Source organism: Aspergillus bombycis (assembly GCF_001792695.1).
Source record: "Aspergillus bombycis strain NRRL26010 chromosome Unknown contig00059, whole genome shotgun sequence".
NCBI lineage: Eukaryota > Fungi > Ascomycota > Eurotiomycetes > Eurotiales > Aspergillaceae > Aspergillus > Aspergillus bombycis.
This window is the reverse complement of record NW_019170061.1, coordinates 172,126-187,684: the sequence shown is the minus strand read 5'-3', so window position 1 is coordinate 187,684 and position 15,559 is coordinate 172,126. Positions and strand designations below refer to the sequence as shown.

Sequence of the window (15,559 nt, the reverse complement as noted above, 5' to 3'; positions counted from 1 at the left end):
ATATCAGAATATGATACGGAAAGAAAAAAAAATACAATATTCCCTTTCGGACGTGTACCTAGACATGAACCTAACCTTCTGACCGTAATTTCCCGACACTATACAACAATGACCCAATGTAAAGGCAAGAAGAGAGAACAAGCGTAAGGTATGACAGACGTTCGGTAGCCACCGTTGAGAATGAAGTTTCGTTTGAAGCTCGTTAAAGGGCTCTAGCGATGTCGAATAACGACCGATTAAAATGGTATTCTAAAACATAAGTCGCTACTTTTAAAATTCCGAAATTTTTGAGCAAGTCGGGAGGGGGTTGGGTTTCGTCACTGAAAGGCAGAATGGAAAAGGCATGGGTCATTATCGAACGTTCTTCACCGGCGCTTGAGCTCAGTGTTCAGACACTCCAAAATCTACACGTCGTTAGTTATTTGATATATAACAAATTTTAAGGATATTTGAGGGTATACTGACCGTCTCGGAAACAGTGCCCTGGTTGTACAGATACTTGCCCAATCCTCGGACCACCTCTAATTGCTCCTCGACTGTCAGGCCATTGATGGCGGTCTCAATGACATCTCCAACGGTAGCTTTGTACACGGCAATAAAGCTATGGTAATACATATACGCAAAGAAGCCCATGATGAACTGGCAGTCCATCCGATCGGTGATACCGCCATGGCCCGGGATCGATTCGCCAAAATCTTTTATTTTGAAGGTTCGCTTAAGCCCAGAAGCGAAGAAGCCGCCGAAAGGGGCAATTAGGGAGGCGAATGTAGCGAAGATCAAAATATGGAATTGTATGGGCTCGATGTAAAAGGTCTTGTCCACTCCGGTCCACTCCGGAACTTGGTACGGCTGGGGCATAAAAGCCGGGTTTGGGGTGCATTCCAACCCTGTCAGCACGTTGGATCCGAGATCATTTACCGGGCAGATGAAGTACTTGTAGCGCATTAGGACATTGGTCATGAAGTAGCCGAAGATTATGGTGCAAATCCAAGCACCGAGGAACCCCTCGACTGTCTTCTTGGGAGACAGTTGGATCAATTGAGTCCGGCCAAACGTGATCCCGCAAACGTAGGCAAAGATATCGTTGGTGATAACCAGAGACGCTGGGAGGAAAAACCATATCATTCCCTCCAAGATGTTGTTCATAACAAAGTGTGCCTGTACGACAATCAGGTAGAGTGCCATGTGAGTCCAAGCGAACTGTGTAAATTGGAACCGGTAGTGTCCCTTTTGCAAAGATGCAACAAAGAAGACAAATCCTACATTCTCGCATTAGAATCTTGAATGTTTGTCTTCAAGTATTCTGGAACAGGGAAAACAACTCACCCATGACGTAAAGCGTAAAGCTGATAAACCTGTGGTGAGTCGCGAGAGGAAGTAACACCTTGTCGACCAACAGGACGTGCTTAAAATAGTAGATGACGCTTTCACCGTACAAAAAGTACATGGTTGTGGCTAGGAAATACCAATTTAATGATTTAGTGAAACGGAGATTCTTCTCTTTGCTCGGCACGTTGGCAATAGCGATAACTTCCTTGAATGAGATGATTTGAACGGCAGTAACGATGCCAATTATGTAGATGTGGCCGGAGAACATGGCAATAAAGAAACCAAAGATCATCACGAAGGTCCATATTGTGCGAGTGATGAAGGTCTGCTTCTTTTTCTCGTAATCGGACATCTGCGGCTGTTCGGGTTTCTGGCAGCGTTTTCTGTTAGTCTCCTAGCAACATTGAGTAACTCGGGCCGCTCACCTCTTCGATGATCGTCTCGGGCTTGGACACGCTGCCATTCTTCGACGGACTTCCGGGTTCAGAAGCGGCATCGCTGGCATCTGAGATACTTAACCGACGGGTTTCTGACGCCCGGTGTGGGAACCTGACATTCCGACGTGGTTTGGACATGGTGTACTGAGCCGAGGGGAGAAAGGATGGCGCAGTACCTAAGTGGTATGCGTGGGGAAAGAGGGGAAAGCCTAGAAGAAAATCCTAAGGGGAACTGGGGGTCGGGACGGGGCCGACAAGGAAAGGTACGACAGGGGAGGGCGAAGAGGAGAAAGGGAGTGAGAAGGGGAAGAGAGAAGAGAGTGAGCACAGGTGATCGTCGTTAATAGATTAAAATTTCATGTGAAATAGCGACCGACTACGGTCGGCGGAAGCACGGACAGAAAAACCGGAGATCGAGACACCACTGAGTAGGACTCAACAAGCAATTCTCCGTCAATATTTCATTGACTGCGGTCCAAATCGCAGGGTTGATATTGAGGGAGCGGAGAAGAGGACGAGTAGGAAGAAGAGAGGGAGATGATGTCCCGTGGCCGCAGGTGACTTAGACGGGCTACTACGTCAGGCGTTATTTCCCCCTACTTTTTTGCTTACAACCCCAACAACCAACTCTCCATTATCTACCGCAGTCATTCTTTCACCCGTACGCCACTTTCGCCTTTCATTCTCTCATTCATGGCGATCGTGCGTCTTAGGGCATGGAAGAAAACGATGATGATTTCTTCTCCGATGATGGCTTCGACGATCTGCCACCGAGCACATTATTCCAGCTGGAACAGAACGCGGTCTTAGCAAACCAGGCTGCACAGCCTCAGCCTCAGACTATAGCGGCAATAGGTCAGCCCTCCCGAGCCTTTGCTAGTCATGATTTTCAAGCGGCAGCTTCCGAGCAGACCTTACCCCCTAATGTTTCATTAAACCCGCCTGCGCATTTACACACGGGATTGATCAGCGATTACGGCGCTTTGGATGTAGGGGAATTGGACGCGGTGGTTCTTGAAGATGAGACCGAGTCAATGCATGGGCTGGATCAACCAGCTGTGCCTGCCGAGCAGTCTGGCCCCTACCAGGTTGTTGCTAACCCGGAAGGGGAGGATGCACAAGCTTATCCCGAGGCCATGGAGGTTGAAGGGGAAACTTCACACACCCAGCGTGGCCATGTAGGTTACGGTATGATAAACGATAAGGTAACATCATTAGATCTCTGATCTGCATTTCTACAGAGCTAATTCTTGGCAACAGCTGGCAGCGGAGGATGAACGGTATAAGCGAATGACGGAAGAGCTGAGTGCGGCAAGATCTATGGCGGAAACAAAAGCCGGGGAAATTGCTATCATCCGATCAAATCAAGCGAAACTTACAGAAAATTACGAACGTCAGGTTACGGCCCTACGGAAGGCGATGGCTGAAGAGGTAGCTAGGCACAAGGAAGAAGTAGAGGCCGCACGTGTGGAAGGCAAAATGCTAGCTACGGAGAATGCATTTCTTAAGCAAGATCTTGCCGAAGAGTCCATACGGATCAGCAACCTGAAAGCGAAAGGCCGGGCAGAGGAAAAGCCAGCTCCAGGAACGCCAAAGAAACATAAAGCTCTGCCTTTCCGCGATGGATTCGATGATGATGAAATCCTTGCCGTCTCTCCCAGCAAATCAGCGCGGTACAAGCGAATGAGCCCGACGGTTGGTGGTAAACGGAAGAGGAGGCTGAGCGATGATAGCCCGATACCACTTCAATTAAGCCCACAACCGGAGCCTATGCATGTCGAAACTACTGTCGGTGACATGTCGGACGATGCATTAGATGAAGCCATACCGAACCGAACCGCACATGTGGGCGACCTAACGTCGCAATTGGTTAAGCGCCTATTGAACCATCGAACATTCCCCAACGAAAACAATGACATCGAAGTGATGGCTAGATTAACATTCCCATCAGAGCCCCAGCGAACGCTGTCCTCAATTTTATTGGAGGAAGTGGCAAACATGGATATCGGTAACTATTTACTAGAATACGCACGGGCTATAATTTCATTATGGTCCCGTGCTTTGCGCGAAAAATTCTTCGAGCCCGTTCCCATTTTCATGGGGATTATGCGGCATGTATATGCTCTGGGTGCGCCGTCATCTGCCTCCGAGTTAATTGACCACCTGGTACCACTATTACAAGAGTCGGGTGAAGTTAACGGCATACCCCGGTTTAAACACTCTCCCGTTTCGCGGCAAAATTTTGGACAGGTCAGACAGACGCCATTATCTGAGCTGCAACCTCTTGTAAACTCGACTGAGGCGCTGGGCCTCCTGTACCAAATGGCTTGCTCATGCTTACATATCGATCGCGTGTTGGAGAAATTCTGGCGATACATGCGCTACGACTTCATTCTGATGATGTTAAATTGCTCGCAATCCATAAGCGACATCATCCTAACCCTAAACCTCCTATCGACCAGCATTCGCATCGAGTCTTTCGGTTCAGTTCAGGACACGGAGCAGGACCAGATCGCAAACGAAAACTACATCGTTGATCGCGTGGCGAACCTTCTGAGTGAGACACCACAGGTCGACGAGGGACAGCCCCCTTACATGGCTTCGGAGATTTGCGATATGCGGCTGGAAGCGTTGTCTCTTTTGACATCAGTGGCTTTCAATCAAGAGGCCCCCGGTAGTACACATGGCAGCATGGTCATTGCGTCTCACTCCACGGCACTAGCACGACTAATCCGGGCCATGCACGACGAGCTAGATGCCTTGTATACATCACCGCCCGAAAAGGAGTTGCACGCCGCATTAGTAAATGGGTTGATGCGTCTAGTGTACGGAGTTATCCGTCGGCATCCAGCGGACGTCGATCTCCAGTCGAAACTCAGCCGAGTGGCGGGCGGAAAACAGAAATTTCTAGTGGTGCTGACGCGACTTGCGTTCAGTGAAGGACCGATACTAGAGGCCGGAATCGAGGATGACACGGTAGAGATGGCCCACGAGATTTTGGACGACGCTGTGAATCCTCAGGAAGCCGAGGCTCTGCTCGAAGCGTTCCCAAGTACCAAGCAGCAGGAATAGAAACAGTACAGGTATAGATGTACATGTAGATAGATATACGATGGAATGACAAATAATGATACGACAGTCCTGATATCAAAAAGGTATTGAGAAGGTCCATACATGGCGCGAGCAAATCAGACCAAGTGGCGGCGGTAATATGGGATTTTCAAAAAGCAAGGAACAAGTACATCAAGGTAATACACGAATTTGGTGTGAGAATGATATAACATAACCGGCAAGGTAGTGGGTCACGCAACTTGCGGGTCAGCTTGATATTGCATACAAAATGGCCTTTTTAAAAGCTCAATATCTTAGTTTATTCAAGTTCAATCTATCTCAAATTTTATATACAGCCTACTATATATTAAAATAATAAGCAGACAAGTTTAGAGAGTATAGAAATGGTTAATTACCTGGGTAATATATATTACATTGATTTTATCAGGACACAGGCATAATCCATAGAATTTACTCTTTAAAATAATTTTCTCTAATAAATATATAAGTAGTATATATACTAGTAATCCTTTACAGTTATAGATTGATATATAGTGTTGTAGTTGAGATATTGAGCTTTTAAAAAGGCCATTTTGTATGCAATACCAAGCTGACCCGGCAAGCTGCGTGACCCACTACCTTGCCGGTTACGTTATTGCATTGCGCATTATAAAGTACATATTTGTCTCTCTTCCCCATACCCCCGCGCAAGGCGAAGAAATGATGAAAAGAGAATTATTCCAGCAAGTGGAAAGGAGCCAAAGAATACGCCTGCCAATGACCCGAAGGCCGTTGGACGGATTGTTCCGCCGCGCTGTGCAATGCAGGGACCAATCCGTGGTGGACCGCCTTCTTGATCGCAGCCACCCAAACAAGGTAAGTATGAAGAAAAAAAGAAGAAAAAAGTTCAAAAAGGTGAAGGGGATCTGGTCAACTTATAGAGTTTGGTGGAGTCATGAAGATGACGCTAGTGGCAAGCGAGATCCTCTCATCCAATTATAAGCCATTAGTACCCGCTGATCTGTGAGACTCAGTAGTGCCTGATAGATATGGCATTAAGGCAAGTTTCAAGGTCATGTGCAAGCTATCACGTGCCACATGCGAAGTTTTGGCCGCTAGATCGCTGGATGAACAGCAGAACATAGTATCCAGGACACGCTCAACCGACTCGCCATCATGAGGAATAGGGCCACTACGCCGTTGAGCAAGCCTGTAAGCTTCCCTTTTGTGGATTCGTCGTCTTAAATATATTTCCTTTTACTCATACAGCAGCTAATGCCAATCTGTTTAGAAAATCCGACAATCATGGAGCAAATATAACCTATTCAACCTGCAGCGCCTGCGTAACCCCCCAACCGGCAGCAAAACATTTTTCCAACAAAAATGGACGGCCAAGTCCATGGCCAGATCATACCATGGTGAACAAGTCCGTGAGAGCCAATGGGCGCGCATGTTCTCCCGCCGCATCCGCAGCGTCGTGCCGATGAGCCCAGCTAGATTAGCCCAGGATGACGGCTCCGGGATGTCCGCTGGTCGTGGAGCGGGTGTAGAGGGTACCAGGGACTTCCCTCGATTAACACCCTTTACACAGATGACGTTTGCTCCTCTGGAGCGTCGATTGGATGTGGCTATCTTTCGAGCTATGTTTGCTAGCAGTGCTAGACAGGCTCGGCAGTTTGTTGTTCACGGTGCGGTGACGGTTAATGGGAAGCAGGTATGCTTTAATTCTCACATTGAGATTCAATGCCTAGTGAACTAACCCTATGGTTCTCTAGATGAGATACCCCGGTTACCTCCTCAACCCTGGCGATCTTTTCCAGGTCGACCCCGAGCGTGTCATGTATGCAACTGGTGCCCCTAAAGATAAGCATGAACGTCGAGAGGGGCGTGTTGCCCGGAAAAAGTCGGCAGAGTCGCAAGAAGTGGAGGCGGAGGCGAAGGAGGAGGGTGCTGCGGAAGAGTCGGTAGAGAACAAGGAAGCCGAGTCTGAGGAACAGAGCCAGACGAAGGAGAATGACGATCCACGGGAAACTCTAAAGGCCCTGCTGGCCCAGGCCAAGAATATCATGGCCGGCAGTAAGGATGTGCTCCCCGCGAAGCGCAAGCAGGAACTGCGTGGATTCCAGAAGGCCGTCAAACGTGTCCTCTCTCGCTCCGATTCAAGCACCGTTCTCGCCGACAACCTTGAATCGCAGTTTTCTGAGCTCATTACCCTCCTCAAGGCCAAGCCTGCGGAGAAGAAAGACACTAAGCGCTCTAAGCGTGATCAGTCTTCCGACGACGAGACTAAGAACGTTTCCGAGTCCGCATCCGAATCTGCTACTGCCAGTGAATCCCAGCCCGGAGAGGCCTTGACTGAGGCTTTCCGACAGGCCGCCGAGAACCCCGAGGAAGAAGTTGACACCTCGGAACTTACAGACGAGGAGTTTGATGTGCTCAAGCGGGCTCTCGTCCAGATGCGTGACAACCCCATCGACAGCACAAAGCCCTACGCCACCCCCTGGAGGCCCCGCGATTACATGAGCGCTTTCGCCTTCATCCCCCGATACCTCGAGGTCAACCACAACATCTGCGCAGCGGTCTACCTGCGCCATCCGGTGGCTCGTCCTGGTTACTCGGAGGTGCCGACACCGTTCGGTGAGCCCGTTGGTACAGCCGCTTTCGCCTGGTACCTGAGACGGCGGTAGACAAAGCAACGACCATGTAATAATCATTGTATTTTCTCCTTAGGCTTCTCTCTTCTTCTTACGTTCTGCGGGCATGTTCCACAGCCATGTATTACTGGGTATTTGGTCTGTTCTTGTTATTTTGGCATATGTCCGTTCTCATAGATGTACCGTATCTATCTATCGATCTACCTTGTGTTCCCTGAGGGAGGACAAAATCATGTTTGGTTTTGGACTGATAGCGCACACCCCTGTACAATCAAGTGAATATAAATACAACCTCAAATTTCAAATTCAGGGCTAATATATTATAGAAGATTTGAATGGGAGCGACAGGCTGGCAGACCCGCTAGTTCTAGACCAAACTATATATATTGATGTGTCATGGGATGGGCAAGACGTATGCTAATTACATTTCAAACTAGCTGAAAAATACAATACCAGCCTACACATAACCCGCTTATCACTTATCAGCCGGGTAAAATTGCAAAGCACCGGCCCATTTTTCATTCTACCACCGATACATAATACATACCACACCCACTCTAGAACCCAGACTCGCCACAACCAAGAAGCAACCAGGGGGGGGGAAAAAGAAAGAAATCGCCCATCACACACAAAAAAGAACCTCTCCAACCCAGAACCTGGATCTCTTAGATCCGCCCCAAAAAGCGACCCAATGTATTCCTGGCATGGGCATGGTCCGAACCATCATGCAGCGGCCAACGCAGCCACGACGACGCCGGGCCGTCGACTCGAATCGCCCAATCCCCCGTCCCACTCCTCGTACATGTCGCAGCTCCGATGGCCGGCGTCTATGATGTCGCGCTCGCATAATGCGCCCCCCGGTGCGTTGCCGACCCTCTCGTCGAATTTGAGGATGGGTGCAGCTGCCGCACCGGGAGGAGGGGCTGCTGCGGTTGGGGGTGGTACGGCCGGCGGGAAGGTCATCGCTGGCTCAGGGCCGAGGAATAATACGCCGCAAAATGCGCCGGGTGTCTCTGTGGTGGTTGAGTCGCGGGTTTCGGCGGAATCGATCGAGAGCTCCGATAGCGATCAGTCGGATGTTGCGAGCGGGGGGCGCGATGTGGTGGGGGCGGATGCACTGGGGGATACAGATTATGTGCCATCGCATGGGGGCGTGCAGGATTCGAGGAGGGGAGGGGAGGGAAGTGCTGGCGCAGCAACAGCGACCGGAGGAGCGGTGATGGGGTCTGCGGGGAGGAATAGTATTATGGATCGGGCGTTGGGCGACGACGACATGGATAGTAGCGGGATGGCAGGAGATACGCCCCGCAAGCATGGCAAGCGGCTGACAACGTTGGAGGAGGTGTCATTGTTCAACATCTGTAATCGACATGCGGAGGAATTCGGACAGCGCAGTAACCTGTGCAAGTGGTGGATGACGGTGACGGCAGAGTTCACGCGCGATCAGGGACATCCGTATTCGTGGCACTCGGTGCGGCGGAAGGTTGAACTGGTCACGAAGCAGCGCATGAAGTTTCTCGAGGAGCAGCGAGAGAAGGGTGGCTTGGAGAACGAAGATCTATCCAATCCCCGATGGCGTTCAGCTGTCGACGCCTGGATTCCGACATGGCAGCGCTGGGAAGAGGCAGAGGCACGGCGGATCGAGAAGCGCGACTCACGCCGGTCTCGCAAGCGGAAAGAAAGGTCTTGGGAACCGGCGTGGGATGCTCCGAGTTCGAACGGGTGGAGGCAAACGTCCAGCCCAGCAGTGGATACTACCACGATCAGTGGAAACCAAAGTCAAGGCCAGCTGCCGCCTCCACCTGCCCCTGCCACTGCTACTGCTGCCCCTGTTACGCCTAATCTAGTCCGGTTGCCGCCTGGATTTGAAAACATGTTTGCGAATCAACCAGCCAATTCAGCTGGGTGGCCGTCCCAGCATCCAGCGTCCACGTCTGCTCCCCCTTCAGCTGGGGAGAATGGCATGATGAGTGCTGTCATAGAAACACTAGGCAAACTGAACAAGCATTTAGATGCTGTGAGCTCAGAACCTCAGTCATCGCCTTTAATCGCATCATTGGCCTCGAGCTCAGACTCCCAGCGTCGTGCAAGGCCGTCTAACCAAGAGGAAGCCACCCCCAACGAAGGCGAGAGGCAGGTGAAAGCATTGCCGGCGTCGGCCATCAAGCAGCTCAAGGAGGAACTTCGACAGGAGTTGCGGGATGAGCTCCGGTCAGAGCTAGAAAAGGACCGAGCGGCGTTGGAAGAGAAGTTGGATTCTGTACAGAGAACACAGGAAATGATTCTTGAAATGCTAAGACAGGAGCCTGCGTGATTTTTTTTGTTCGGTTTGTTGCTTGATCTTATTGCTATGATACCCATTTGGCGAACAGCGTATCCCTGTCCGAGTCATATTGCAGTGCGGAAACTTCACCGATAATGTCTACATACACGATAAGGAGACTTAATTCATTTACCATTAATGTTCGAACAATCTCCAATAATATATTCCTAACGTTATAGGAGAATAATGCAAAAATAAAGATATAAATCCCCGGCTAAATTACATAGTAAACGTGCATGGTAATGCTGCATAGGAGCCTGCCAATTTAATTGTTTTTATACTTCCTCCGTCGTTGTCATCCCCGATGAGAAGCCCTCTCGCGTCATACTTAGTAGTAGAAGGTCTCATCAACGGTGCGACCCCTCATCCACTGGGGCTCGCTGCCACGGACGTAGATGTCCTCAAAGAGAATACGAGTGCTGTTGTCAGGAACGGGCATGTTCTCGGCGATGGCGACCTCCTCGTCAACAAAGGCACGAGCGGCCTTGTCCAGAGCCTTGAGCTCGTCCTCGGTCATGACCTTCCAGTCAAGGATCTTCTGCTTGAGACCGGCAATGGGGTCGTGGGTGCTGCGCATGCGCTGGATCTCCTCACGGCTACGGTAGGTGGTACCGGGGTCGGACATGGAGTGACCTCCGTAACGGTAGGTGACGTACTCCATCACGAGAGGGCCGTTGCCAGAGACAGCATAGTTCTTGGCGTATTGAACGGCAGCCTTGGTGGCAAGGACATCCATGCCGTTAACCTTGATACCAGGGATGTACTGACCACGCTTGTAGTACTCGGTCAAGGCGGAGGAACGAGCGGCGGAAGTACCCATACCGTACTTGTTGTCTGTGGCAGGTCAGAACCCCTTCACTTTCACTGACCTTTGATCAAGAAGAACTTACTCTCACACCCGAACAGAACTGGAAGGTTCCAGAGCTTGGCCATGTTGAAGGCCTCAAAGACCTGACCCTGGTTGGAAGCACCGTCACCGTACAGGACAATGCTAGTAGTAGGCTCCTCGTTGTACTGCTGGGCGAAAGCAAGACCAGCACCAACAGGGACCTGAGCACCGACGATACCGTTACCACCGTAGAAGTTAGGAGCGAACATGTGCATGGAACCGCCCTTTCCGTAGGCGATACCCTCACGGCGACCGAGCAACTCTCCGATAATGGACCGGATGGTACCACCGCGCATGTAAGCGTAACCGTGACAACGGTAGGCAGTGATGATCTTGTCGTCACGGGTGATGGCGTGCTCGATACCAGTCGCGACGGCTTCCTGGCCGGTCGACAAGTGGCAGAAACCTCTGATCTTCTTTTCCTTGTAGAGACGATCGGCGGCCATCTCCATGCGCCTAAAGTAACAGGAGAGCGAAACGTTAGATCCAGATCGCCACAGCACGAAGGATTCCGCGGTCATGCATACCTGGTCGAGACCATATCATGGTACATCTGCTTCAGCTCCTTCTTGGTGACCTCCAGGGTGTAGGGAGGGGGATCGATCTCATAGGTCTCAAAGCTCTCATCGGAAAGCTGGACAGTGAAAGGCTTGTCATCCTCCTGTGGTAAGCGCACGGCGCGTTAGCATCACTGTATCAGAGACTTTTCCGAAGGGCTCAACAAACCTGCGGAACATTCTCAGCATGCGACGAGGCGGCGTCGGTGGTGACGGAGCGACGGGCAAGGGGAGTGAAAGCGTGACGCCTCAAAGGCGCGGCTTGACGGGCCCACGCAGTGCGGAACAACATTCTGGGCAGGGCAGGAGGTCCAATTGATGGAGAAAGGAGCTGGAGGAAGATCAGGGAGATTCTGTTATCTTTCAACAACGGAGATGTTGGGAACAAACTTTCCCCTGCGGCTAACGGCTTTGGGCAATGGCTTATCTAAGCTGACTTTCCATTCGGGACCTACCGGTGTACACCCTGCAAACCTGGCAAACATTCATCTCTATTCTCCTCTTTACATCATACAACAACCCTACGGAACAGGAGGTTTCTTTCTCAATTATCTTCAAAAGCTTGTCGATGGCCGTCAGTAGGTACTTCTCTGCCATAGATGATTATTCAGCCTCCCCGTAGATACGCCGTTGATGTTGATCCGGCCCTCCCGGCGGATGCCACCGATCCTGATCCTGCATACGTGTTGGACCGGCGTACGCCATTCCTGGAATCACCTGACTTCTCCTCGGAGTTTCATGGATTCAACATCAATGGGCGGTCAATCCCCGATTACGATGTGGGATGGAAGCACTGCATAACATAAACAGTAAATACTTGGATCGTGAGGGATCAGGGAAGTCGGTATCAGCAAAACTTCGATGACTTTTGACCAAGGGAGGACGTCCTTTTGTTTTTGGCGAGATACAATTGCATAAGATGGCCTTCCTTAAGATCAAACAGAGGACTGTTCCCGTGCAAATGACACAAGGCTTGTGCCAACCTTGTTTCGCTCGCCCTTTTGCTTGGATGCGTCGTAACTGAGATACCTTTAGAGATCAACACCGTGATGTAGTCAGGGCTGCGAAATTGGGACTGCATGATATACGCTGGCAAACCGTCCACTGCTGTGAGCAATGAGACAGTAAGTGAATTGAAGGCAGCTCAGTATCGGTCCTTGAAACCTCACCGTTGGGTCCTGGCCTAGAGAGATGACAGTAACGAGTTATGACCCTTGGTATATACTTCATCTATACCAGGACACTCTACCATCGGTAAACAGGTGGAAAACCGCCACCTAAAAGTGCTCTCGCCGTATTCATACACATATATCGGGATCAATGCCGACAGCATATCTCCTTAGAACTGTACCAGATTGCATATTCACCGATTCGCGAAGGGGCCTGGCTCCCTGGGTTGTTAGTCGCACTCTTGTCCTTAGTCTCGGCGGCATGCGTATGGCAACAGACAAGCTGCTCAAGATGCCAGTGATCGAGATGAATTCCTAGAATTTCAAATTTCAATGCGTCCTACACCCAATATTAGTACACATTCTTAAACATCCGGTTGCGCTTCGGTATGATCATGCTAGATTGAAGGAGCTTGTTCACAGAAGACAGTAGAGTTGACTCACTCCAGCACTACTATGCAATTAATTTGGCAGAAAATTGATTGGACGTCGATTGGTTCGACCTGAGTTGGTCAATCTTGAGAGGGGACGACGTTGTAGATGGGCAACACTATGGAGTACATTGTCGCCATTGTTGATATGGCACAGATCGATGTGGGTCATTCTCCCTTAATGGTTAACTAAGCGACCATCTATCAAATTGCTTGGACAGAAATGCCAACCCCGACTGGAAGGCGATGAACGGGACGATCGGATCTCCGATCGTGGGCCTAATTAGGGTCCAAAATGTGAGATTCGATGGATTATCAACAACACCAACTGAACTATTGCGTATTTTCAGCCAGCCTGTTTCACATAAAAATACCGCAGAACATATTTGTCAAGCTCCACGAGCCTTTTTGCTCTCCCCCGAATTAACTTTTTCAGTATCCTGTTTCAACGGAAGCCTAGGGTAGGTTACATCGAGGCAATTCCCTAGGTTTTAAGAGTAATATTTTTTCTTGTTTTGTTTTGTTTTGTTTTTTTTTTTAGCACGAACCATTGAACCATGAAGATCTTGGTCTGGGCTGTTTCGTGGGTAGGTTGACTACTAGGTAGTAGCCGGTGACAAATCTTCTCCAAGGCAAATCTGGGTCACAAACCTAATAGCTTGCCGCCACCGTTGATTGGGACTGGATGATGCCTGTATGTACTTGCCCACTTTCGGTATGGTAGAGTGTTAACGTTGTAGGGGGATCGGTCTCCGTAGTTCAGCCGAGATGTGTCGGGGTGGGCTCCTCAACGTGGCAAGAGCTGTGGATAAGCTGAGTAGAGGTATCTTTTTTAGGAATGTCGCAAGGAGATGGTGTCAGAACTAGTGACTGAGAAAAATTTGGACGGACAGCCAATTCTGTAACCCCCATGTGATTCAAACTTGTCACTAGGTATTTGGATTTCTTGGCCGGTGTGAAGTCAGACTTCTCAATGTCGATATGGGCATATAGGTATGGGCAATCATTCGATGCGCGAGTCCATAGACAGCATGATCAGCTCAACTACATGTACGGAGTACATACGTATGTACATACATACTATTACTCTACATCTCTGTCCCACCGTACCTTTCTCTCGGGTTATCCGACTAACCGAAAAGTCTGTAACCGCCAACAGCGCGCGGTTCCTGACTTGAAACGGACCAATTGCACGTATCTCAACGGGCACTATCTCATCGCTCACCAGGGATGAACCACGGATGATTCCCATATTCCGCCCATTATCCACCGTTAAGAACCCATAAATTTCCAGAAAAAGCACGTCGACCGATGCGACTAGCCTTGTTTTGACTGCTACAAATCCTCCGTCAAACGAACTCAATGACAAGTGGGGGTTGGATAAAGTTTTCTTATTTAATTGAAAATTGATTAACAGACGGCTTGATATTGTCCTCACGATGTATTTGTACTGCATCGTAACGGTATTGTGGGATTGAAGGTGAAAACCCATGTGAAGACAATTTTGTATTCGGAAAAATCCCCCTTCTTAATTTGGATGATCTTGATAGTACTATAGTACTACTATATTCGAAGTTATCACCAGTTGACTTCGCTTTCTTCGTGGCTAACCGTGAGGTGCTTTCCATTTTGCGGAACCAATCTGCATGAATCTACACAGTACTTACTAGTATTAGTACTACGCAGTAGTGGTGGAAATTAAGCCCAGTTTGAAGTCCGGAGAAGCCCGGCAAATGACTCCGGAGGGCAAGGTCAACGTGGCCAATATCCGCTACCTACTACTAGTGTTGTTTATATGTACTCCGTATGTACGGAGTATGCATGTACGTATGTAAAACCAGTCCTGTTACCACGGTGGGTGGTACTCCGTACGTATGGATGTACTTTAGAGTGTATGATAATGTGACTATGTGTAGCATGCATATGGTACTCCGGTACGCAATGCGGAGTATAAAGGGGGGGGGTTGATAAAAAAATACATGTAGGTAGATAAAGCTACGGTGACATCACTCATTGCCACTCACAGAGACTATTTATCTACTAATTAATGTTCTTGCAGCAAAATAAAGTTGACATTAGTCCCTGTTGCCGTTATCCAGGGAGATGGGTCATCCACTGATCTACCCTATGTTCAATATACGGGACATAAAATGTGACCTGTCAGCAGTCAACTTCGTTCAAATCCCGGAAAATTCGATTTATCTACGGTAGATCACCAGTGCAGGTTGATTGCATCCACCTTGCATATAACATATACAGTGGCAAGCCCTGCGGACTTGATTGTATTCGAGCTTCAGACAACACATAGTTACCTATGGCCGATGGTCTGTGGCGAAATGGCCCAAAAGGAGAGAGCATCGCCGCAAAAGTACTGTATTGCGCATCGCATCGCAGGGAAGCGAAGTCGTTATTGGTGGGATGATCTCGGAGCCTTAACCGCTGCATATACTATTTCTTTCACTGCATCTAATGTGTTCTCCTGTCCACGGTGGCCTGAACACAGGTCCTGTATACTCCGAACATACCCCGATATAAAAGTATTCCGGCCGACTCACTAAACTATGAGGAGTTAACTAGCACCATTGGTGAGCATCGAGGCAATAGCCTTGGATCCTGCGATCAAGGAACTACTGCAAGTAGTAGGAAATGACGTTACTAGGAGTTTCACTATTGTTTCATGCGTCTCGAACCGTAAGGTCGTCGCCTAAGTCCTCAGTCA

At 49.5% G+C, this 15,559-nt stretch overlaps 5 protein-coding genes across 5 annotated transcripts; 3 read left to right on the top strand and 2 right to left on the bottom strand.

The window, feature by feature from the left end:
• Positions 1-365: 365 nt before the first annotated feature.
• Positions 366-1,904, bottom strand: cds1 (phosphatidate cytidylyltransferase; the record flags this gene model as incomplete). The annotated part of the gene is made up of 4 exons (XM_022534186.1): positions 366-404; positions 466-1,259; positions 1,327-1,699; positions 1,755-1,904. The coding sequence occupies 4 exons, from the start codon at positions 1,902-1,904 to the stop codon at positions 366-368; spliced, it is 1,356 nt and encodes a 451-aa protein (XP_022387908.1).
• Positions 1,905-2,482: 578 nt separating this feature from the next.
• On the top strand, positions 2,483-4,838 carry ABOM_007056 (putative DNA repair protein Rad26; the record flags this gene model as incomplete). Its single annotated transcript, XM_022534185.1, has 2 exons — positions 2,483-2,971; positions 3,027-4,838. The coding sequence occupies 2 exons, from the start codon at positions 2,483-2,485 to the stop codon at positions 4,836-4,838; spliced, it is 2,301 nt and encodes a 766-aa protein (XP_022387909.1).
• Positions 4,839-5,993: 1,155 nt separating this feature from the next.
• ABOM_007055 (mitochondrial 37S ribosomal protein uS4m) lies at positions 5,994-7,504 on the top strand (the record flags this gene model as incomplete). Its single annotated transcript, XM_022534184.1, has 3 exons — positions 5,994-6,029; positions 6,109-6,531; positions 6,593-7,504. 3 exons carry the CDS (start codon positions 5,994-5,996, stop codon positions 7,502-7,504), a joined length of 1,371 nt encoding a protein of 456 aa, XP_022387896.1.
• A 658-nt stretch (positions 7,505-8,162) lies between these two features.
• On the top strand, positions 8,163-9,785 carry ABOM_007054 (uncharacterized protein; the record flags this gene model as incomplete). Its single annotated transcript, XM_022534183.1, has 1 exon — positions 8,163-9,785. One exon carries the CDS (start codon positions 8,163-8,165, stop codon positions 9,783-9,785), a length of 1,623 nt encoding a protein of 540 aa, XP_022387893.1.
• A 337-nt stretch (positions 9,786-10,122) lies between these two features.
• Positions 10,123-11,532, bottom strand: ABOM_007053 (pyruvate dehydrogenase (acetyl-transferring) subunit E1 alpha; the record flags this gene model as incomplete). The annotated part of the gene is made up of 4 exons (XM_022534182.1): positions 10,123-10,628; positions 10,685-11,139; positions 11,211-11,344; positions 11,410-11,532. The coding sequence occupies 4 exons, from the start codon at positions 11,530-11,532 to the stop codon at positions 10,123-10,125; spliced, it is 1,218 nt and encodes a 405-aa protein (XP_022387907.1).
• Between the last annotated feature and the right edge of the window lie 4,027 nt (positions 11,533-15,559).